This window comes from Calliphora vicina, chromosome 1 (genome assembly GCF_958450345.1).
Source record: "Calliphora vicina chromosome 1, idCalVici1.1, whole genome shotgun sequence".
NCBI classification, from domain to species: domain Eukaryota; kingdom Metazoa; phylum Arthropoda; class Insecta; order Diptera; family Calliphoridae; genus Calliphora; species Calliphora vicina.
Window position 1 is genome coordinate 69293185 of NC_088780.1, and position 18065 is coordinate 69311249.

At 29.3% G+C, this 18065-nt stretch overlaps 1 protein-coding gene across 1 annotated transcript in view; it reads right to left on the reverse strand.

The window, feature by feature from the left end:
* The window catches only part of side-VII (sidestep VII), a 475559-nt gene that overhangs the window by 441163 nt on the left and 16331 nt on the right, over nucleotides 1-18065 (reverse strand). The window contains exon 4 of the mRNA XM_065499240.1: nucleotides 2220-2371. Coding sequence (XP_065355312.1) covers nucleotides 2220-2371 — 152 coding nt within the window. The remainder of the gene's footprint in view (nucleotides 1-2219; nucleotides 2372-18065) is intronic.

Below are 18065 nucleotides of genomic sequence, written 5' to 3' on the forward strand. Positions count from 1 at the left end.
ATTGTACGATGCACGTTGGGTTCATATGGTATAAAAGTGGCGATTAATTGAAATTTAGAAATAAAGTTTTTATAATAAATTTTGGTATAGGGTAAAAGTAGATAAAATTCTAGATCATTAGCTGTAAAAATAAATCAACTAAGTTGTCTACTTTCTTTTCAGTGAGCGGTCAAATTTAGCAAATTATTGCTGTTTTTAAAAAAAGTGAAAAAATTGGACATTTTTACAATTCAAGCGATTATTGTTAGTATTAAATCTATTAAAAGTAAATCTTTTATAATGGAACCTTCAACATCAGGTATTAAATTTTTTTTTATAAAAATTATGTGTTTATATTTTTAATATTTTTTTTAAAAAAGGTCCAAAATTGGGATAATTCTCACATTCAATCAATGGGCCACAAGTAATAAGTTAGTAATAGTTGAAATTAGTTTTATAGATTTTAGAATTGTATAGGATATCAGCTTATATTTTCATTTTTGTGTAAAAACTCTGGTTGTCATTTATTTAACAAGACCAGTAAATGATAACAACGATGAAGATAGTAATGATGATAATGATGAAGAAGATTATAATAATGATGATGAAGATAATGATTATAATGAAGCTTATGATAATTGAAATATTTGTGGTGAATTTGAGCATGCAGAATAATACAAATATTTTAATATATTTTTTATTAAGAAGGTAAAACGAAACCAAAGAAATGCCTAACAGGTTAAACATTTTTTTTCCATTTTTTTATGTATTTATGATTATTTATTACAAAAATTTATATTCTCTTTTGTGACTTTTTTGAAAAAATTTTTACATTTATAAAATTTTGTAAAAAACAAAAATTTAAATTAATTTTATACTAATATAAATACATATAATAAATTTATTATTTGAATTTTTTAATAGTACATTAAGTATGCTTTAATTTCCAATTTTATTCATTAATTTATCGCTTTCCATTCCAAAGTTATATCATAAATTGTGAGCTAAGGTCTTTTTTCCAAAAAACAATAATGCACTTAACGGGTTAAAACAGTTTTTTTTTTACTTTTTTTTCTAAAGTGCTGTGTTTTTATGGATTTATGTTTATTCATTACTAAAAAATTATAATATTCTCTTTTGTGACTTTTTTGAAAAAAATTGTACTTTTATAAAATTTTGTGTAAAACTAAATTGGATTTTAAATTAAATTTATACTAATATGTATTTATTTTTTGAATTTATTATTTGTGACTTTTTTGAAAAAAATTTGTAAATTTATACAATTTTGTGTAAAACAAAAATTGGATTTTAAATTAAATTTATACTAATATAAATACATAGAATAAACATATAATTTGAATTTTTTTTAATAGCACATTAAGTATGCTTTAATTTCCAATTGTATTTAATAATTTATCGCTTTCCATTCCAAAGTTACAGCATAAATTGTGAACAAAGGTTTTTTTTTTCAAAAAACAATAATGCGCTTTACATTTTTTTCTAAAATGCTGTGTTTTTATGTGCTTATAATAACTCATCAATTAAAAATATAATATTTTAAAACTACGGCTCCTATGAATTAATCGCCACTTTGGCTACCATCGAACCCACTGTGCGATGCGAGAAATTGCGCATTAATGTATACTACGTTTATACGTAGTCTATTCGCAAATGAAAATAATTTGCAATTAACTAACTCTCTGTTTATATGTCACTTTGGTTACGGAAAATTCTTATTTTTTTAAATGCAAAAATGAAAGAATTAAAAATTCTTGTTTGTCTTACAATCCAATTAATGCAAAAACGCAATGCAATATTTAAAAAACGATAGAAAAAGTAAAAACATTAAAAAATATGGCAATTTTTAAAATCTTATTTGCAAATAGTGTCGTTAATCAGGAATTGTTTTCGTGAGTTAGCTATTCGCAAATAAAAAAATAATTCACTGTTTATACGGCAAATTTTTCTACTTTCAATATATTTATTTGCTAATAAGTCGTGCGTATAAACGTAGTAGTAATCTCGATCACAGTTTTTGATAAACTGACAGGATCTGAAACATGCTGTCACTATTTATACATCAATTTCCCGAATAAGCTAGAGGCACATTCTAAACTTTTCTATTACCTGAATGATACAATTTCCTAACAAAATTTAACTCGCATGTTTATTTTCAATATATTGGCAAAATCAATACAATCGCCTAAAATTTTACAAAATATTTTATTTTCATTACTCACCGTTTCTGTTGTTTTTTCCAGCCGTACTCCGTCTAACCACCATGTTATAACTGCTGGAGGACGAGAACCAGAGCTCTGACACAAAAGATCGTAACGACGCCCTGCAGATAGGGGTTGGTGAGCTCCCAACAGTCTTATATCTAACGGCGAAACTGAAATTACATAATGTTTGCTAGCGTTAATTAAAGTTAGTTTTGATTTTAAATATGTCAAACAATATCTGAAAACTATATTTATTTCAACATGAGATAGCAATTTATTTGTTCCACACCGACTTATTGGATCGCTTAAATGAGTAGTGCTCTGTCGTCTGTCCCACCTACGAGCGTTATTTTATTCTGTCCGCAAATAAGTGTCGCGATTCGTATATTACTCAAAATAAAACAGACAAACAAATAATACAATTAAAATTTTATCCGTACTAATTACATAAAATACAACTACAATACAGGCTTTTATAGACGGCAATACTGAGTATTAATATTTTCAAATTTAAAATATTATTAAAAACATCCAGTTTGTCAAGATATCATTTTGAAAACTACATTTCATGTTTACACGGCAGTATTAGAAATATTTTTGTATAGATTGTTGATGTTTTTCTGCAAATTTTATTTATTTTTTATATTTTCATCACGATAATTGTTTGTCTTATTTGTATTTATAATGTGATGCAGTTTTTGTTTCCAGTCTGTCCAGGTCGGCTAACGACTAATTATTTGTAAATATTATCTATGGATTCAATCCGAGGAGATAAATTCTTCAGCTCTCATCGGCTGACTTCAACTTATTGGCTACGACTAGCTAATGAGTACAATCCGACGAGATAAATGCTTCGTCTCGGTCGGCTAACTACAGATTTTAACTACAGTATTAATACGAAGTATGAATTTAGACCTCGTCTAATTATGCTTTTTACCCGGACGCAAAGTATAAGTAGATCGGTACTTCGATTCTAGCTCCCCTGTTCATGTTTTTCTTAGATGTCTTATATCAGAATTCACATAAACTGTTTGGGAATTATTGACAACCAATTAGAATTCACATAAACTGTTTAAGAATTATTGACAACAATATGGTAATATATATTGTATTAGTATTAATTATGTTATGTTGATGTATTGACTGTTATAACTGCACGTTACATTCCCCCCTTACTTTGAAAAAAAAAGCAAAAAAAGAAAAGAAAAAAAATGTTTGCATTATGTGAGTTTCGATCTTACGATCTGCACTACCCGATGGTAACATTTACAGAAATCATAAAGATTTCGGCTCGGACGCTTGAAGACCTTCTTTTGACAATTATTCGGTAGTTTGAACCTCATTACAGCCTCCTTACGTATAGAACTGGGTTCGACATAATTTTTTTTGTTTCTGTTAAAGCTCTCGTTGAAAAAAAATGATTGACAATAATCGTCGGAATCTACTAAACGAATGATAGCGTCACCTCCTATATTAAAGATGTTTGAGATTTCTCCGTCTCTGTGGAAGCATTTTGTAACCTGAACATTTTGTATATTTGCAGCTACAGTTGAGGGAATTTCTACAATTTCTACTTTAGACGGTATAGGTTTGTCTTCGCCAGGTTCGTCATCGTCTACTTCTCGATCTTCCTCCTCTTCTTCTTCGGGAACCTCATCTACATCAACAACTTTTTGATTCATTTCCCAGGATAACACCACTGTTTTATTGGCCGATTGTTTTTCATGGTGACTACATGACTTCCCGCATTACAAGGGCCATGCATGTCATTGAACGCAGTTTTCGTACTAGTGTGCAATGACTCCCAACTCATTTTCCTGGTTTGGGGATATGAAACAGCGATTTACTACAGTTTGAAGTGGGGGAGGGGATAAGTTTTTAGTACTAAGATCCGAAACATTCAACCGAACATCGTCGATACTTAACTTGCCTTCGTAGGTAGACCATTCCTAAGATAACTGGCTCAGCTAAGTTAGGTAAGGCCGATGCTAGCAAATGAGTAGGTTGTCCGTTAAAATTTACACTTGTCGGGTATACGTTCACTTTCTCGATACAACTTCCGTCAGCTAATTGTACCGATCTGTGCTGCATACGGAAGCTCGGATCGGTTAGTCATTTACGACTATGAAGAGGTAGTAACGACCGTCATTTATTTCCTTCTCTTTCGCTAATCTACAGGAACAGTCTCGGGAAAATACGTCGTCCTTCCCAAATCTAGAGCAAAACAATCGTTGGCTGTTCTTGCATTGTGTTCTATAATGCCCTAGTTGTTTACACCTCCAACATGTAGTAAGGGGTTCATAAGGGATAGAGATGTTCGTAGTACCCATATAATGACTTGGTTGCGGCTTAGTCTGCTTCGAGTCATCACGACGTAACAACTTGTATTCGTCTGTGAGCTCCATAAGCTCATCTACAGTTCTAAAATCAGTACGCCGCACGTACAACTTAAACCATCATATATTCGGTCGGTGTGGTTTATATTTCTTAATTCCGGGTGTTGTCGTATTAGTGTTTGCAAAGTCATTATGTAATCTTTGGCTTTTTCTCTTGGCCCTTGTTTGCGATGGTAAATTCTTTCCTCCAAATGAGCCAAGTGCCGCTTCGGAAGAAAAAATCGAACTGCTTGTTCTTTAAACACTTCCCAAAAAGTAATTTCATCCCTCTTCACACAATACGTGTTTGGAGTCGGGTCCCAGCTCGGGCGCCATTTGTGATGCAGTTTTTCTTTTCAGCCGGGGTATGCTTAGTCTGTCCAGGTTCTTCAAAGGTCTGCTTCCTTTGAAATCTTTACCACAGAGCTGTCTTGGATCTTTGGGATATGTTGGTTAATGGGCGAAGTTTCTAATAGTGAATTCGACAAGATAGACGCTTCGGCTCTCGGTCGGCTAACGACTAATTATTTGTAAATATTGTCTATGGATGCAATCCGAGGAGATAAATTCTTCAGATCTCATCGGCTGACTACAACTTATTGGCTATGACCAGGGTTGTCAGATTTTTTTTTACCTCCATCGCCTAAAACTAAACGAAAAATCGCCAAATATCGCCAAAATAAATTTTTTGAGTTCTTTATTGTAAAATGTATTATAAAGTATTAAATCTAGTGCATTAGGTATTTATATTAAATTGATATCAAAAGTATACATTGTATTAGAATTAAACTTTTTAACATTTTATCTGTAGGCTGAAATGAATTGCAACAAAATTTATTAACATTCTATAACTTATTATTCCCATCAATAAAACTAAAAGTTCATATTGAAATTCCCTTTCTACGCAAGCCTTGCTGATTGGTAAAATTAACATATTAAGAACGGCCAATGCTAAGTCTTTAAAGAGAAATGTTCCACCTGCATCTTAATAAATGTAAACTTGTGGCCAAACATCTAACAAATTTTGTTAGAATTTCACCTTGAATGATCTGAGTCCAATGGATACATGCTAATTTTGACCATTGCAATTCACATTCCCCTGCAGATACTTTTGGATTGAAAAATAAAGTTAGTGAATTTTGAACTACCGAAAAGTTCCATTTCATTTCAATATTGAAAATTCATTTTAAAACAAGTAAGAAAGTATGGTCGGTCAAGCCCGACCATATAATACCCTACACTAAGTAAAAGAGCAAAAAAAATGTTTTTTTTTTAAATATCAATAATTTATATTTTTGAGTGATTTTTGGAAGTGGGCCTTATATGGGGGCTATGACCAATTATGGACCGATCACCATGAAATTTGGTCGTGTGATTTATGTCTATATTAAAGTTAACTATGTTGAATTTTGTGTGTTTACCAACATTTTTAAGCGATTTATGCACGTTAAAGTGATTTTCGGAAGCGGGTCTATATGGGAGCTATGACTAATTATGGACCGATCGTAACAAAATTTGGTGACATGAATTTTGTGTATATAAAACTTATTTGGAGCGGAATTTGTGGAGATACATATATAAATTAAACATTTATGACCGATAAAGTCCAATTTCGGGAGGACATTTGTATGGGGGCTAGGTGAAATAATGGACCGATTTCAGCCAGTTTCAATAGGCTTGGTCCTTGAGCCGAAAAAATAATATGTGTCAAATTTCATCGAAATATCTTCAAAATTGCGACCTGTACTCTGCGCACAAGGTTTACATGGACAGCCAGCCAGCCAGCCAGCCAACCAGACGGACGGACGGACGGACGGACGGACGGACATCGCTTAATCGACTCAGAAAGTGATTCTAAGTCGATCGGTATACTTTAAGGTGGGTGTCAGACTAATATTTTTGGGCGTTACAAACATCTGCACAAACGCATAATACCCTCCCCACTATGGTGGTGTAGGGTATAAATAGTTATATTTTCTGATAACTGTTTAAGCATTTCGTTTAAAAGCTTTTTAAGTACAAAAAATTATTTTTTTTTAAAATTTCTACATCATTTTCCTCCATTTTTATATTTTGTAATTCCATTTCCAATTCTGTGCCAAAATCGATAGATTCCTGATTCCAAAAAATCCGTCGAACCAATAGCCAATTTTAATGAGCATATTCAGTTATCAATATTTCCATTTGTATTTAAAAATGACTAGAATAGATGAACGAATTAATATTGTTGAAACTATTTGATCATGCCTGCATCCATATGATCAGATTATAAATGATTAATTTTATTAACTATTGGGTTAATAAATATCAAAAAGAATATTTCAAGAAAATCAAATAAGTAGTATGGAAGTGGAGAGGCAGATGAAAATCTGCGTTCCCATTTGTTTTCAGTGAAGAAGAAAATATTTTTTTTGAAATTGTGGGGAAGAAAATATTTTTTGTAAAATTGCAAACTTGCAGAATGGGAAGAAATTATTTTTAGTGAAAATTGACACCAATATATTTATTTTGTATAATACATACATATGTATGTAGTTATGTTAAAAGTCCATACAAAAAAATGTTTAACAGGTAGACAATTATTTGCGATTTTAATTTTTAGCATGGAGACAATGTTTACATATGTAACCTAAATTAAGATTTTCTCAATTTGAAATATTAAAGAGAAATTACTAATTCTTTGGAGATGAATTGGATTAGATATAAATTAAAATTATATAAAATTATTTTAATTGACTAAAGACTTTTAAAAGGTGGAACAAAAATGGAATCTAGTAAAATTACAAATTCTTATATTGTTGCGGCTTTCAATAAATTAAAAGCAAGACCATATAGCATCAAAAGATTTACTAACATCAAAGCCATATAAGGTATTAAATATTTTCCGCCATAAGAATAAATATGGAAATGTGGTGATGGCAGAGCTTGATGAGGGGATGTTTTATCTTTCCAAACGATATAATAATTTGGAATATAAAGTAATAGATGAATTTAAAAAGAACCAATTTACTTTAACGAGAAAGTTAGAAAATGGTTTATATGTTTTGGAATTGGAAGAGCTAATCAGTGAAAATCCCACTGGAGAAGACGAACTGGGAGAATTTTTCATACCAAATTCTCAATCATTTTTCGGTTGGGAAAATAGAAAAATTTCAAGAAATTCTTAATAAGGATAACTGGTTTATTAGTATATAAGTATCAACGTTTCTTAAAAATAAATTAATTCTAAAAATAAAGCTTTATAATAAAGATGTCACATATAAAAATTTAACAATTTCTTCAAGATTTTGATGGTTTAATTTTTGTCGATCATCAACAAATATTGGAACAGTATTTGGCACTTATTAATAAAAATGGAAATGAAGAACCTATACCATCTAAATATGGATTACACTTCAAAAATTGTTCATGGTCGAATGATAACACAAACGTTGGTCCTGACACTTGTAGTTGTAGAAAACATAAACTACTTATAAGCAAAATAGATGATATTATAAGAAGATATTATTTATTATCTAAACGTCTAAAATAAGTTAATGTAGAAAATATTTTTAATATCAAATATGTTAATTTTAAAGCAAAAATATGTTAAAAAATTATAAATAATGCAACATAAACAATTTTTTTTCGATAAACTCTACATTTTCAATTTTGGGTAGTGAATTTTTTTCAGCAAAACACCATATGATTCGATCTATATCTTTAGATATTAAGTGTTGATTTTTTAACAAATTTAAAATAAAAGAAGATTTTCCACATCCTGAGGGAACACAAACCATCATTGTGAATGGATATATAAACTGATGAAACATGTTTACACTTTCATAAATAACATTGAAATGAATCAAAGCAATACATTCTTATTATAAATATGAGTAAACAAATTCTCGTCAATGAACTTCATCATCAAGCAAGAAAAAACTTTAAACGACATCGATTTATACAAAGGGGCATTTTAGATACATGGCAAATAGACTTGGTGGAGATGATACCATTTGCAAAATATAATAAAGGTTTTAAATATATGCTTACTGTAATTGATGTATTTTCAAAGTATGCATATGCATTACCATTAAAAACTAAAACTGGAATAGAAATATCGAAAGCATTAAAACATTGTAAAATTAAATAAAGGAAAATCTCCCAAAAATATACATTCAGATCAAGGAAAAGAATTTTATAATAAACACTTTAAAGCTCTTATGAAAGAACTTAACATTAATCATTATCATACCTATTCCAATATGAAGGCATCAATAGTAGAACGATTTAATAGAACATTAAAAAATAAAATGTGGAAACAATTTAGTATGCAAGGAAATTATAAATGGATAGATATATTAGATAAATTATTGAAAGTATATAACTCCTCTTATCATCGTTCTATAAAAACAACACCCAATTCAGTTAATAACATAAATGAAGAAAAACTTTTAAGAAGTGTGTACAACAACTTAAAATTTTTCAAAAAAGGAAAATATAATATAAATGATTTTGTTCGAATAAGCAAATATAAAAATGTTTTTGAATAAGGTTATACACCAAATTGGTCTTCAGAAGTTTTTAAAGTAAACAAAATTTATGTTACAAATCCTATAACCTACCAGCTTGCTGATCTAAATGGAAATATAATAAAAGGCGGATTTTATGAGGAAGAATAATTAAAAACTAAAGTTCCAAACATTTTTTTGGTCGAAAAGGTGTTAAAGCGTCGTGGGGAAAATTATTTGTAAAATGGTTAGGATTTGGAAAGGAATACAATTCATGGATTCATCGAAATTATATTAGTGCATAACTTAAACATATATGTATTGCAGTCAACAAATTTTTCAATCATTTAATCTAAAGATGGCTTCAAGTATAGAAGAAAATAATATTTATGTTACTTTATTAAGTAATGATTCAGTGCATATTTATAACAACTCTCCAAGTACGTTTACAAACTTGTTAAAACAATCGTTAAACTTAAATGGTGAATGGATTGTAGGATTATCAGATATTTCATTTACATTAATTAATAAACATGATATAATTGATAAAAATATTATAAAACGTAAAAAGCGAAATATTTCAAATTTGGATAAGTCTTCAAAACATGAAGTAACGACAATATCAAAGTTGAGTACTACTGAACATGATAACATTAAATCAAAATTTAAGGAACTTATGGATTCATCAAATGAGAAGGAAACAAATTTAAGTATTAATAATACAACAAATAATACTCCACAAACTAACGTATCATTAAAAGACAAAGTCAACAAAAGCTTAAATAAAGTGAACGTAGAACGTAATGCTCAAGTTATCACCAAAGAATCAGGAAGTGATAAAAAAGATTTAAATCAAGAATTAGAGAATGACAGGAACGATTCTATTTTATCGTCCACACATAATATTTTGGAAAACTCGTTAAATAAATTTTCCAGTAACATTTCGCATTATTTTAATAAAGTTGATTCAACTGATATAAACGAAATTGTATTTATTTACACAGATATTATTAAACCTCGGCTTGTGGGGAGAAAAAAAACTAAATGTTTGAAAATATTTTCAACATCATCATTAAAAAATTATATTCATTTTAATAGAATAGATTATTATCCTATTGAAACTTTCAATATTAATGATATATCCATAACACTTCGGAACAGAGATTTTGGTGCCCGAGATTTGAACTACGTTTTGTACAAGTTGATGAACCCTCATTACTATGTTATACTTGGTTTTTTCCAGTCAGCTCGCGTTTTCGAAATATTGCGGTTTCTATATTTTCATTGAATACCCTATTTTTGGGTGTTTTTCTTCAAAATTTTGGGTAATGCAGCTAAGAATGTGAGATTTTTATGCATGAGACTGGTCTACGTAAACATATGCTTCTTTTGAGTATAATAATTCTAATGGATGTTTTGTCATATTTGTCTGATCTTTCAGGAAAGTTGAAATTCGACTATTTTAGCTTTATCCTTAATAAAACTGTGCATTATGAAAATTTTAAATAAAAATTTAGCACTGCACATTCAAGGCATTATAGCGAACATAGTTTTTAATTAAAATGAAAAATTAGTTAAAAATTTAATGAAATATTTAGATAATATCCCGAAATTTTACATCCTAAAAAACAATTTTTTTTTATAAATAAATTTTTAGGTAGTCGTTAGTCTTATTTCTTAATACACATTTAAATCTAACTACATCAATATAAATACTTCATTTGACGTTTTTAAAATATTGATAATTTTGTATTTACGTGATTTACATCGTTTTTGGTGAAAATATCTTAAAATTTTTATTAAAAACAATAGTATTTTATAGAAAAAAATAAATTTTTACAAACATATAGATGTATTTCTAAATTATATATCGTGGAATTGTATAAGTTTCGAATTTGAATACCAAGGTAAGCTAAATACAATTGGAGAACAGTGTACATAATTGATTTTCGCTGATCTTTTAACATATATTCGCCACAAATGTAACAAAACATATTAGGATCTTTAACACAACATCTCGTCTTACTAACCATAATGAAATAATATAACAAGAGGAATTATATTTATCAAAAAAACAGGTGTAAAACATTCAAGTTACGAACATTTGTAAAATTTTTTTAATATGAAATACATATGAAAAATATTGTAAAACTTTGAGTTATTCGCCAAATAGTTTAGTATATTTTCAGCGAATTTTTAATATTTTTATATAAATTTGTTTATTGATATGGTTTTATTGTTTTATAGAAAATAAAAAGAAAGAAAAATATATATTATTTTGTTTTTATTTCAAGTTCTTTTTCCACATTTAGTAAAACTTCCAATACTTTATCCTGGCCGTCATGCAATGCAAGGAATAGTGGAATGTCTATAGGTGGCAGTATTAAAATTTCTTGAATTTCAATTTGGTCCTTGTTTGAAGTATAATTTGATCCAATTTTTAAGTTGTTGGATGTATCCATAATTTCTTCTATACTTGAAGCCATCTTTAGATTAAATGATTGAAAAATTTGTTGACTGCAATACATATATGTTTAAGTTATGCACTAATATCATTTCGATGAATCCATGAATTGTATTCCTTTCCAAATCCTAACCATTTTACAAATAATTTTTCCCCACGACGCTTTAACACCTTTTCGACCAAAAAAATGTTTGGAACTTTAGTGTTTAATAATTCTTCCTCATAAAATCCGCCTTTTATTATATTTCCATTTAGATCAGCAAGCTGGTAGGTTATAGGATTTGTAACATAAATTTTGTTTACTTTAAAAACTTCTGAAGACCAATTTGGTGTATAACCTTTTTCAAAAACATTTTTATATTTGCTTATTCGAACAAAATCATTTATATTATATTTTCCTTTTTTGAAAATTTTTAAGTTGTTGTACACACTTCTTAAAAGTTTTTCTTCATTTATGTTATTAACTGAATTGGGTGTTGTTTTTATAGAACGATGATAAGAGGAGTTATATACTTTCAATAATTTATCTAATATATCTATCCATTTATAATTTCCTTGCATACTAAATTGTTTCCACATTTTATTTTTTAATGTTCTATTAAATCGTTCTACTATTGATGCCTTCATATTGGAATAGGTATGATAATGATTAATGTTAAGTTCTTTCATAAGAGCTTTAAAGTGTTTATTATAAAATTCTTTTCCTTGATCTGAATGTATATTTTTGGGAGATTTTCCTTTATTTAATTTTACAATATGTTTTAATGCTTTCGATATTTCTATTCCAGTTTTAGTTTTTAATGGTAATGCATATGCATACTTTGAAAATGCATCAATTACAGTAAGCATATATTTAAAACCTTTATTATATTTTGCAAATGGTATCATCTCCACCAAGTCTATTTGCCATGTATCTAAAATGCCCGTTTGTATAAATCGACGTCGTTTAAAGTATTTTCTTGCTTGATGATGAAGTTCATTGACGAGAATTTGTTTACTCATATTTATAATAAGAATGTATTGCTTTGATTCATTTCAATGTTATTTATGAAAGTGTAAACATGTTTATATATCCATTCACAATGATGGTTTGTGGTCCCTCAGGATGTGGAAAATCTTCATTTATTTTAAATTTGTTAAAAAATCAACACTTAATATCTAAAGATATAGATCGTATCATATGGTACATACATATGTATGTATTATACAAAATAAATATATTGGTGTCAATTTTCACTAAAAATAATTTCTTCCCATTCTGCAAGTTTGCAATTTTACAAAAAATATTTTCTTCCCCACAATTTCAAAAAAAATATTTTCTTCCCATTCTGCAAGTTTGCAATTTTACAAAAAATATTTTCTTCCCCAACAGTTTCAAAAAAAAATATTTTCTTCTTCACTGAAAACAAATGGGAACGCAGATTTTCATCTGCCTCCCCACTTCCATACTACTCAAATAATTTGTTAAAAAATCGCCAAAAAATCGCCATGTCGCCAATTGGAAATTTTAGTCGCCAAAGGCAATGAAAAATCGGCACGTTTGGCGAGAAATCGCCACATCTGACAGCCCTGGCCATAGAATAAACACATAGAACGGAAGGAGAGAGTAATATATATGGAAAAATTACGCTCTTTTCACACATACGGGTGATACAATAACAAAATACATGCAATACATTCTCATGAATTAGGTTTTTGACAACAGACTTAGGTTTTTGGCTCTCAGTTATCTATCTAGTTGTTGTCTATGGCCCTGGCTATGACTAGCTAATGAGTACAATCTGACGAGATAAGTGCTCCGGCTCTCGGTCGGCTAACTACAGATTTTAACTTCAGTATTAATACAAAGTAAGAATTTAGGCCTCGTCTAATTATGGTTTGTTACCCGGGCGCAAAGTATGAGTAGATCGGGACGTCGATTCTAGATCCTCTGTTCATGTTTTTCTTAGATGTCTTATATCAGAATTCACATAAACTGTTTAAGAATTATTGAAAACAATATGCTAATATATATTGTATTAGTATTAATTATGTTATATTGATGTATTGATTGTTGTAACTGCAGCTTACAATAAATTCATACGATACGCAACACATGGAAATAAAGCAAACTTTGAATTGCATTATTTCCATGAATACATTTTTACAAATATTAATACTCAGTATTGCCGTCTACAAAAGCCTTAACAAAAAAAGAAAACCTACCAAACACAACAACAACACTTTCTTAATAAATCAAAAGCAGAGATACCCATTTCATAGCCCAATTGTGCAAGCTAACCATACACACAGCGCTGCCAACTTTGACGATTTATCATCATTTTGACGATTTTTTAAGTCAAATTTATTAAAATGACAATTGACGATTTTTCATTTTTCCCGCGAACAAAAATTACGATTTTTTAAAAGCAAAACATATGGTAACCTTTTTTCCTAAAATTCAAATTTTGTAAGTCCCTTTTGCAGTGTACAAAATGAAAGGCAGACAGCGTCCAATTTTATATTGAATTGGTTTAATAAATTTTAAAACGTTTTGATTTTGGCGATAAACTTTTAGAAGGATTAAACTCCATTGAACAAAACAAATTATTCAATTTTACAATTGGTCAAGCTTATTCCAAATTTATTAAATGGAAAAGAATATCAAGAACTTGATAATGAAGTTCGAGAATAACGTAATATGAAATTCACCGAACTCGAAACATTGGAAAAATGTTTCTAATTTAAAGAGAGTCAATAATGCAAAGGCCTTCCCAATTTTAACACAATTGGTTTCGTGTTTAATGGCACTACGAAATAAAAAACATTCGTCTGCCAACGTTGAAAGAATTTTTAATATTGTAAATTTAAGTAAAACAAAAATCAAAAATGCTTTGGTTTCATCAACATTACAAGGAATATTGTTTTCAAAAGATTATCTTGAGTTAAATAATTCTCAGTGTTTTAATATAGCAATTAAGAATGACATTGAAAAAATGTCACACAGAAATATACCAGAGTAAAGTCACATAATACCAAAATTAAATTAATTATTTTTTTATAAAATAATAACTTTATTTACATGTAAATAAAATAAAAATATTTATCCTCATTTTCTCAATCTCTGGTTATTTTTTATCGTGACGATAAACTGACAGTTTTCATACAAAAAAATGTTAATTGGAAGTTTATCGTTACGAAAAACGATAACCTGATATTGAGAAAATGGGGATTAAAAAGTTAATAAAAAATGTTTTTGGTATTTTTAACATATTTTTGTCTTGACGATTTCTTCACGCTTTTTTCTTTTTTTATTAACTTGACGATTTTGACTATTTTTTTTTAAATTGACGATTTCTCCAAAAAAAAGTTGGCAGCACTGCATACACATATTCCTATTCTCTTTGATTTTGTAGTCACTGAGACAGCGACGAATGAACATGCTTAGAGAGTGTATTATTATTTTTTATTTTTATACCCTTCAGCTTCGTGAGAAGGGTATATATAAGTTTGTCATTCCGTTTGTAATTTCTACATTTTTCATTTCCGACCCTATAAAGTATATATATTCTGGATCCTTATAGATAGCGGAGTCGATTAAGCCATGTCCGTCTGTCTGTCTGTCTGTCTGTCTGTCTGTCTGTCTGTCTGTCTGTCTGTCTGTCTGTCTGTCTGTCCGTCTGTCTGTTGAAATCAATTTTCTGAAGGCCCCAGATATCTCCGGGATCCAAATCTTCAACAATTCTGTCAGACATACTTTCGAGAATTTTGCTATTTAAAATCCGTCCATAAATAACGGAGATATGAGCAAAAATCCGAGACAACCTCTGAAAATTTCATCAAAAAACACAATGTATTGCATGCTTTGACAAAAAACAACAAAACGTATGGTTGGATGTGCAAGCTTTGCGTATTTTGTTTTTTTTTTGTGTTTTGTTTCTTTTGGCGTTGTTGTTGTTTTTTATACAACTAAACTTTTGTTTGGTTGTGTGTTGGTTTTTTTGACAAAAAATCAACAAATCGTATGTTTGAATGTGCATGCTTTGCGTATTTTGTTTTTCTTTTGGCGTTGTTGTTGTTTTTTATACAATTAAACGTATGTTTGGATGTGTGTTGGTTTCATTGCCTTGCGTATTTTGTTTTTGTTTTTTCTTTTGGTGTTCTGTTTCGTTCGGCGTTGTTGTTGTTTTTTGTGTTCTTGATAAATTTAGGATGCTGTACGCTGAAAGTGGGCAATGTACATACATACCTATATACTAATTATAAAAAATAATGCATCCACAACAAAGGTGAAGGGTATATAAGATTGGGCATAGCCGAATATAGCACTCTTACTTGTTTTTTTTAATTTTTTTTCATGATCACTAAAAGAAATATTTGGATTGTTTAGTATATTTCGAACTTTAAAAAATCATTGTAGTTTTGTCAATTTTTTCATCTCAATTTCCATTAATGAGCTATGATAATATGTCGCCGAGAATTTGATTAATATTGTTGAATTGATTACACTAGTTTACAAATCAAACAATTTTCTTTGCTCATGGAATGAAACTTATATTTTTGAGAAGAGCTAGGGACGCTTGTTAATTGACCATTTTTTGTTTCCCACCTATACGGCAAAATTTTGAGATATATGGGTTTTTATTTTTCACCTGCCCTGAGTACTACTAATGCATACTGTAGTGTACCGAATTGTAGTAATTAAGTATTTACATCGTTTTTGGGTACTCAACACTCTGGTGAAGCTGCTAGATACTTTCAGAGTTGTATTCTTTTGACAAATTCCAAAAAAAATGAACGGGAAAAAAATAAATACGGTTTAAAAGTACGTCTTTCCTGTAGATAAACGTTAATAAATCGCTGTTAAATACAAATTTCTAAAGTAAAAACTATATCAAAATGTCTTCTAGAAAGTGTAAAATAAACCCAGACCATTTTTGTTTTATTTGCAGAAAAATTAGTCAAATCGAGGTTTTCCTATAACACAAACACTGCAAAATGCTTATTTACATACATTAAATCATTTCGTAAAAGCTTTAGATAAGACAAAACAAGCATTTCAATATTTATGCAGCGTGTTCTCGAGTCTTTCTGACGCTAAACTAAATGAAGGGATATTTGTGGGTCCGCAAATAAGAAAAATTTTGGTTGATACCAAATTTGAGTGTCTATTAACCGATGGTGAAAATGCAGCATGGAATTCTTTTAAACTTGTTGTTCAAGAATTTTTGGGGAATAAGAAAAGTCAAAATTACAGAGATATTGTTGCGAATTTATTACATAATTTTGAACAGATGGGTGTAAATATATCCCTCAAAATTCACTATTTACATTCTCATGTGAATTTTTTCCCGGAAAACCTCGGACACATGAGTGACGAACATGGAGAGCGTTTCCATTAAGATTTGAAGTTTTTCGAGAGGAATTATCAAGGTTTTTGGGATCAGAATATGCTACGAGACTACTGTTGAAGTGTCGTGAGGGAGACAAATGAAAATAATTATAAAAAGAGGACTAAACACTTCACATTTAATTTTTTTGTCCTAATTTAAAGTACATTTTTATATGTTTCGTTTTTAATAAATATCTCAAAAGTTTGACGTTCAGGATTTTTTTTATATTTTTTCCAAAGTAAGAAGACCTTAATACACAAATCCCCATATGTTTCAATTCATGAGTAAAAACCTTGTAAACTAGTGTTATTATTAACAAATAAAGCCTTAAAAATATCTTTTATTTAGTTCACTAAATATTTCTTTCAGTGGAGCTCTCTTTAGCTCACCAACACAAATACAGTTTTAGCTTTGGACATCTCTGATCGAAAGACAAAACAAAATGAAAATAAACCGCAATAATACAAAAACAATAACCACAGACAAAACAATATACAAACAGGCCTGCCGATTTATTGTGCCGATTTTATACCTCAAAAATATCAAAGTGCCGATTTCGCGATTTTTGCTCCAAAAATGCCGATTTTTTACTTAATTCTAAAAACTTGGTTACTTTATATATTTTGATTATTTTGCCAACTCTAAATACTTCAACAGAACTATTTGCAAAATATGTACAGTGCCGGACTTAAATATTCATACAGCATACAGATTTATCTTTAATCTTCCATATTTTTTAAACGAAGGCCACAACTTTCGTACGGGTTTCAAAAAAATATTTATTTATTGACTCGAGTGTTGATCGTGATTGAAACTGGACGTGTTTTATTTTACTCCGTGTTAATTCGTTATTTTAATGTATCCATCGGAAAATAAATATAAATATCACCTGTTTATTATTTACGCGAAAGGACGCTTTTATTTCAATAATATTATTAAATAAAAAAATCAGAACAACAACTAAAAGACAAATAAGTAAAGAAGCTTCTTTATATATTTTTTTTAACCTTTTTTGTGCATTGACTATTAAATAAAGATCAAGAGTGTTAGCGAAAGTAATTACAAATACTCTTTAATGAGTCTCTTTAACGAAAACAGTGAGCGAAGGCTAAGTGTAAACGGCAGAAATGCATACGTTACAGTTAATGTAGATGAAAAAAAAT